The 7,272-nt window shown below is 42.7% G+C and overlaps 1 protein-coding gene across 1 annotated transcript in view; it reads right to left on the minus strand.

Annotated features, from left to right (window-relative positions):
- Fign (fidgetin, microtubule severing factor) overlaps positions 1 to 6,354 on the minus strand; it is a 9,209-nt gene extending 2,855 nt beyond the window's left edge. Inside the window, exon 1 of the mRNA XM_055613089.1 lies at positions 1 to 6,354. This exon is cut by the window's left edge and continues 2,855 nt beyond it. Within this exon, the coding sequence (XP_055469064.1) occupies positions 4,107 to 6,350 (2,244 nt within the window). The 5' untranslated portion in view covers positions 6,351 to 6,354 and the 3' untranslated portion in view covers positions 1 to 4,106.
- Between the last annotated feature and the right edge of the window lie 918 nt (positions 6,355 to 7,272).

Raw genomic sequence — 7,272 nt, forward strand, 5'->3', positions numbered from 1 at the left:
TAATGTTAAGAGACAGGCTTCTTTTAAAGTCAAATAGGTGGTGGTGGAAATAGCACACTCATACGTACACACATACATACACACGCTAGTTATATTTATACTTATATATATTAGACCTTTAGTGGCCTTAATAGCTCAATAAACTATGTGCCTTTCACTCTGTAATATGGATTTGACAGTCAAGATTCCCAATTCTTGTTTAGAAACGAGAAATTTCTAGTACAGAAATACCTTTTTGTTTGGGGTGGGATCTATTTCAAGAGAAAGAGAATTCTAAATGCCTCTAAAACGTCTTTTTCAACTCAGAAATTTATTTAAATTTACAATGACCTATTGCAAGAATTAACTTGGATTTTTTTTAGATGTATTCTTTTCAAAACTGCATAGCCAAGTACTCTGCAACCCATGTAAATTGACCTTGTATTTAGTATCGCCTCTGGATAGCTTTTATCATTTGTCCAGATGGTGTTTGGCCTATGTATTTTAGTGGAATGGTTTATTTTCTCCTTGATAGGTTTCAAATGCACAAGAAAACATTATACCCGTCTATCTGCATTTGAGTAGAATACAAACTGACTAATAGATAAACATTCCATGTGAAAGTAAATAGCCTCAAAGTATACTGCCTTCACATTCCATTGCCCAGCCCAGTCAGCAATGTTCTCCATATTCTCACTAATGTTCTAAATGTTTTGGAGAGAAGCAAGCCAACAGTGTAGAGCATTTTCACTTGTGTGCCATACAAATTCACTATGAACCACCTCTTGAATTTCTATAGGTCCTTATACTGAAGGAGTTTCCCCCTCTTCCTTTTCATCCCTGTTGGAAATGTTATTACAGTTGTGAAGAAGAGAATTAAGAGTTGTAAAGTAGACTGGTTGAATCTTCACCCACGCCCTGACCTGGAAAGAACTGACTGCTTCATTACCTTACACTCATTAGGAGCCTCCTCCAAATTCTAAGAAATCAAAGAGAGGCCAAGAGTATGAGGCCCAGTTACCCAGTTGGACCAGGACCGACTGGACACCTGCACTTCTGAAGATCTGGAACCTGCCCCTCTCCAAGCTCTCAAATGGATGGAGTGAAAAGAGGTCCCAATTAGGATAGTCCATGGAAGTGTTTAAAATGCTGTTACACAGAGTTAAAAAAAAAAACATAGTGAAGTGTGAGATTTTCATTTCTGCAACTTGCCTGGTTTGCTGACAGATAATCCTACGCCAGGCTAGGCTATGTAGAAACTGCATGTAATCTCAGCATCTGTCAAATGCATGGACCTCAAACCATTCCTATCTCAAACTAATCTTTAAGCCGTTCATATCTCAACTAATTTAAAGCCGTTTAAAGCTGAAAGCCAACATGTATGACTTCAGTTTATTATCAGTATTTTGAGAAAAAAACACAAGTGTCATCTCATTTGGCATTAAGTCTCACAAACCAAACTCCAAACCATGTCGGTTAGTACTGAGTTCTTAAAAGTTGACTAGGAAAGATTGGGTTTGTGAAAGCTTGCCAGATACCTTCATTATTTATTTATTTTTATTTAGTGAACACAGCATATTGGTGGAAATGAGATAGTGACATCTAAAAATAGAAGATAGCGACATCTAAAAATAGAAGATAGGTCAGCACTGTCCAGAAAAGTAAACTTGTGAGTGAGATCAATATGGGCCCACAAGTTAGTGGCTATTAGAATCTGCCTTACCGCGGGCAGTGTGCACAGGGTGGATCCAGAACAGGACTGTAGCATTTATTCACTTGTGAAAAGCAGAGGAAAAATCTAAGTAGTATTATCATTTGTGTATCCTTAAGGAAAGGCACTGCTTTTAAAATATGGAACATTTATGTTTAAGAACAGTGTTAGCTGATAGACTTTCACAGTACATTAAATTCTAGTTCATTTGCTCTGTTTTAGCAACATGAAAAATAAAGAGGGCGATTACTAACCAAACATCATAAAATTTTGAAATACCATGAGTTCATTTCCTCATTCAGTTTCTCTGTGTTGAGTGTTTCAGAGAATTAATTTGCAGATGAGCTCAGAAAAAAAAAAAAAACTGAAGGAGAAAAAATTACAGAAAGACCTTTCACGGGGCTGCCATTGCATTTATTTAAAATTACTTTAAAAATGTACATCACTCATTGAATACACAAAATGCCAGTGCTTTGCAACAGTTACTGCATCTCTAAATTCAAACAAAACAAAACAAAAATTAAAAAAAAAAAACAAGAAAAAATAAGAAAAGGAAAAAAAAAAAAAGAGGGACAAAAACCAGGAAAATACATTCAAAAGGCTAGGCTGTTCTGATTCGGCCAATGGCTATGGGAAGCCCTGTCCTGCACTGTGACAGTGAGAGGCGTTGGTGAATGTCAGCCAGCTTTCAATGAAAACTTGCACATAATGCATTACAGGAGACAAAGAACAACCTGGTGGAAGCAAGGGCAGAGGTGGGGAGTGAGGAAAACGCCACATATGCCATGCGGTAAGTGTTCAGCGGTGAAAGAACACATAAAGACTAGTGTCTTGGGAAACTAGATTATGACAAAAGATGGAAGGAAACACAACAGAGCACAACAAAGCAAAAAATCACCCCCACATTTGGCAAGCTACATCGTGGTGATCTTGTCCACATCTAATTTTTCACTTGACTTTCCAAAAGAAATGTAAAGAAACTGAGGTAGAAATGAACGTGGGTGTACTATAGCCGGGGTTTCAGGATGAGAAGCAAAAGTGCACTATGAAGGGGGAAGTCAAGGTGAGGAAGGGGGAGGGCAGGGAGAGGGTCTCTGCAGATACATATGGTTGGTTGCTTTATTATTATTATTATTATTGGTATTATTATTATTAATTTGCGTGTTTGATTTGGTTCTATCCTCTGCTTTCTATGAAACAGCTCAGCAAGCCTAGAAACTCTTAGTGAATAGAATGACACCATTCCCAGCAGTTTAAGAGAGAGCTTCCAAAATACCACCATCTCCACCACCACTACCACCTCCACCACGGCAGTAAAAAGCAGTTACAGTTAGTAGGTTCTGTCACTTTCGGGGTCCTAAACATGTCTGCGGCTGACTGCTCTAAACACCAACACAAACGGAATACATAGCTTTCGATTAACCAGTGTAACTTTTATGAACATTTTCACTTAATCATCAAGGAGAGCAATGTATTAAGTACTCTTCAGTAATTGTTCTGCTCTGGTTAATAATTCCCCATAATTAGTAAGAGAACTTTAAAAAAAAAAATCCTTCCACTTCTACTTTAAATCGTAAATATTCAGTTGTACCACACTTCAGTATTTTTTTTTTCTGGATACATTCAAAGTAATTTTCCTTGCTATTCTCCAATTGTTGAGGTAAACATACATTTTAATATAAAGTAACATTGAAGCCTATCCTATTACTCTCAGCAGTACATAGTGCTTTTAACACATTCCTTTGAGGTACTATACAAATCACAATCACTTTCCTGAGTTTTTGCAGACAAGAACATTAAAAGAAATGAACTGCAGAAATTAAGGTCCAGATTACCGTTACCCTGTTTTACCTGTTCTTAGTTTAGCACTGCAGAACAGACAGGATTGAGGAATACTGTTGCTCTTAAAATGGCAAAAATCTGGTTCTCTGTTGTAACACAACCGTTCATCTCTTTAAGTCCAATAATGTTTGAAGTTAAAGCTCTTTATATTAGCACATGCCACCAATGTAATTGTGAGGCAAACAAAAAAATAAAGCACCACTCCAGGCACTTGACAGCAACTAAATCTCGAGAACAGCAGAATGGAATCAACACACGAGGTTCATGTCCTTCTGAAATCAACACACTTGCGCCTTGCTTCTCGATGAGGGTGGTCTAGCTTGAACCGATCTGAGCATCCACGGAGATATGCTTTTCTGTCATCGGGGGCTTTCGAATCAGAGGCTCTCATCTGATGCACTTATCCTCCAAAGCTACCCTGACTCTAAAGACGCAACACAATCGTTGTCTTCCCCCAGTACCCTTTTGCAATTGAAACACTGCTGGAAAGGGGCTCTATTCCCTAGGTAGCGGGTTTTATTTGTGTGTGCCAACATTCATTACAATTTATTTTTTAATATTTTTAAAGATGTTATCACTGACTGCAACCAAACATTTTGTTCCATTCAACATACATATCAAGCTCTTTTTGCGATATGCTAGGCTGTATCTTGCAGAAAGCATTTTCAAAGTCTTGATATGTAACGGGCCTCAACTGGCTGGGCATAATGGCTGAAAGGTCTGTAGCTGGCATGGCATGCAGAGGGCCCACTGCAGCTTCCTGACACAAATGAGCCACGTCTAGTCCAGAAAAGCCTTCTGTGCGCTGGACGAGCAGTGCAAACTCCTTGTCATTGAGACAGTAATTGTGCTGTGAGAGCAGTTGTACTATTATCTGGTGCCTCGCTGTGCTGTCAGGAAGTGGGATTAACAGTCTTTTCATGAAGTACCTCCGAAGAGATTCATCTATTTCTTCTGGTTTACTGGTGGCACAAATTACTACGATTTGGTCCTCAGCCGAAGTTAGTACAGTGTCCAGCTGCATCAGGAACTCCGTTCTCATCCGACTGACTGGACTGTGCTCCTCGCTCACTTGAGAGGAAAGGAGCGTGTCAATGTCACTAACAAAAATCACGGAGGGCTGGCGACACCTGGCCACAAGGAAGGAGGCGTGGATAATTTTCTCTGCTTCTCCTAGCCACTTCGCAACTAGTCCAGAACCGGCAATTTTGAAAAAAGTGGCCCCCAGCTGACTGGCTATGCATCTGCCCAATAGCGTTTTGCCTGTTCCGCGCGGTCCGAAGAGAAGGATGCTCCGAGGCAAGGCCGTCAGCCCGCTGAATGCATCTGACCTCAACACTGGCCACAAAACCTCCTCCTTAATGACAGCCTTCACTAGGTCGAGACCGGCTATGTCGCTCCAGTCCACAGGGGGTCCTTGGGTGATGATCTCATTGGTGACCAAGTCGATGAGGTGCGTGTCGGTATTCTTCAGTTGCTCGTCCACAGAGTGGTTGGATGAGGTAGCTGCACGGAGTCCCGGACCTTGCATTGGATGAGCGAGGAGCTGCCTGTGGTCGTCCCCATGCTCGCTCATGACTGGCGACGTGTACTTCCCAAAGGATTCACCGGACCTTGATCCCAGTGAATTTTTAGCAGTACTGTAGGAAGGAGGGGTCAGAGCCCTACTGGACTGGCTGCTGAATTTCCTTTGCTGCTCAGAGGACATCAGCTGCTTTGTTGGCTTAAATGCTAAGGATGATGTTTCAGCATTTCTGTCAAAGCCATTCCCCCGATTCGAGTTTGAAACGCTGTTGTCGGGCATTCGGTACATAGGACTCTGTGTGGATCTCTGTTGGCCATAGCTGTAATTTCCGTAACTGGAGTCCATGTCTCCTTGCCCTGCCATATAGAAAGCTTTCCTTTTGAGAGAACTTGCAGAACTGTTGGTCAGAGCAGAGGGCGCGATGGGTGTCAAACCATGACTCTGGTAGGTGTAGCCAGGAACGGTCGTGGGGGGCAGAGGGGTGGGAGCAGGAATTCCTGAAGGCAGGTATGCTGAAGGAGGAGGAGGTGCCCCACCAGGGCTGTACCCAGACCCCACAGCAGTCTGAGGATAGCTGGCAGAGGGGTAGCTGTAACTGGAGAGATTGGAAGTCCCATTGTAGCCTGGGACCAGGGCTGGTGGGGGAGGAGGGGGCGGCGGTGGCTGCAGGAGCCCAGAGCTATGCAACGGGGACGGGTGAGGCGAAGGGAGTGCAGGCGTGGGCTGACTGCTGTAAGTCGAATGCAAATATGATCCGTTGTATCCTGGAGCATATTCCTGAGAGGGGAGCCCCGCGTGAAGACTCGGGACTGTGTGACTTCCACAGGTACTACTTGAGTAACTCGGTTCCGTCAGGTTGCTGGCCACCCCAGGGGAGCTCCCTATGCTTGCAGAGACGTCCACCGGAGGGAGGGCTGAACTGACGCCAGCTTTGCTGGCGGTGATGACATCTGGCACACAGTTCATGGGATAAACGGCTTCCGAATTCAGGGAAGGCTGCCACGGCTCGCTATCATTTTTCCGACCGTTCACCAGTCCTGATGGTGTGTCTGAATAACTGCTGAGTACAGGTCGGTCTACAGGACCTTCCAGAATGCCAGAATACTTCTCTGCATATTTTTTCAGAAGGTTGGATGCAGTCAGAGCAGATATGTCATCATTCGCCCAGGCGTACTGGTAGGTGCGCTGCAAATGGCCTCTGTAGGCTTCAACTTTGTGGGCAGGAGACCGAGTGGTTGAGGTGATGTCAAAGTGCTGTTCTGGCCACTGGGCATGCTCTGGCGTCCACTGCATCTTCAAGCCTAAGAATTTGGGGGGGGAGAGATAGTAAATTTACTTAGATATTCACCAGAACATTTAAAGCTCCCCACCCTCCGATACATCTGCTATCTATTCTCTTCCATTAATGAAACGAATAGGAATCTTCTCAGGTTGTAATATGTACTGTGATCTCTATAATAGGAATTCTTCAAAATGGGGAAAACAGTAAACTCTGCAAAAAATAAAAAGATACCCCCCCCCAAAAAAAAAAAACCTTTGTAGAAAACCAAACTGACAGCCTTATTGCTGTCAAGTTACTTGTTTAACACACACACACACACACACACACACACACACACACACACACCAATACACACACACACACACACATTCACACCCACACACACAGAATACATGCACACACACAATCCTGCCAAGTTAGAATTCAATCATCGTTGTTTACAATAACACACACACACACATTTTAATATCTGGCACGCAATATTTTAAACATGTATACCACCTAGTTGTGCTGGGCTCTTCCCATCAGCTTCTGCTTTATATTTTAACAATATAAAAATGAGACACAGCTGACAGATCGCATCTAGGATACCACACTTATTTGGTCCTGAACACCTAGTTAGCGCAGTATAATGCTCCCTGCACAGAACAATATGACACAGACATAGCAGGTCATTCCATAATCCAACTCTCATCTAAAGTGGTCCACGACAGTTTCAAATCTGCTTCGTGGAGTGCAGCAAAGCAATCTCCCAGGCAGCGCTCCAGCGCTTTCATCGCACAAAGCCCACAACTCGGTATGAATTACAACTGGCTCCTTTCTGCCTCTCAGTTCTGTTGTTGAGTCAAAAAAAAAAAAAGAAAAAGAAAAAAAAAAAAAACATCACTTGTCTGTCCAGTTTCTAGTGTTTTTCTCCCTCCTCCTCTGATAATC

This window comes from Psammomys obesus, unplaced genomic scaffold (assembly GCF_907164565.1).
Source record: "Psammomys obesus unplaced genomic scaffold, mPsaObe1.curated_primary_1811, whole genome shotgun sequence".
In the NCBI taxonomy this organism is placed as follows: Eukaryota; Metazoa; Chordata; class Mammalia; order Rodentia; family Muridae; genus Psammomys; species Psammomys obesus.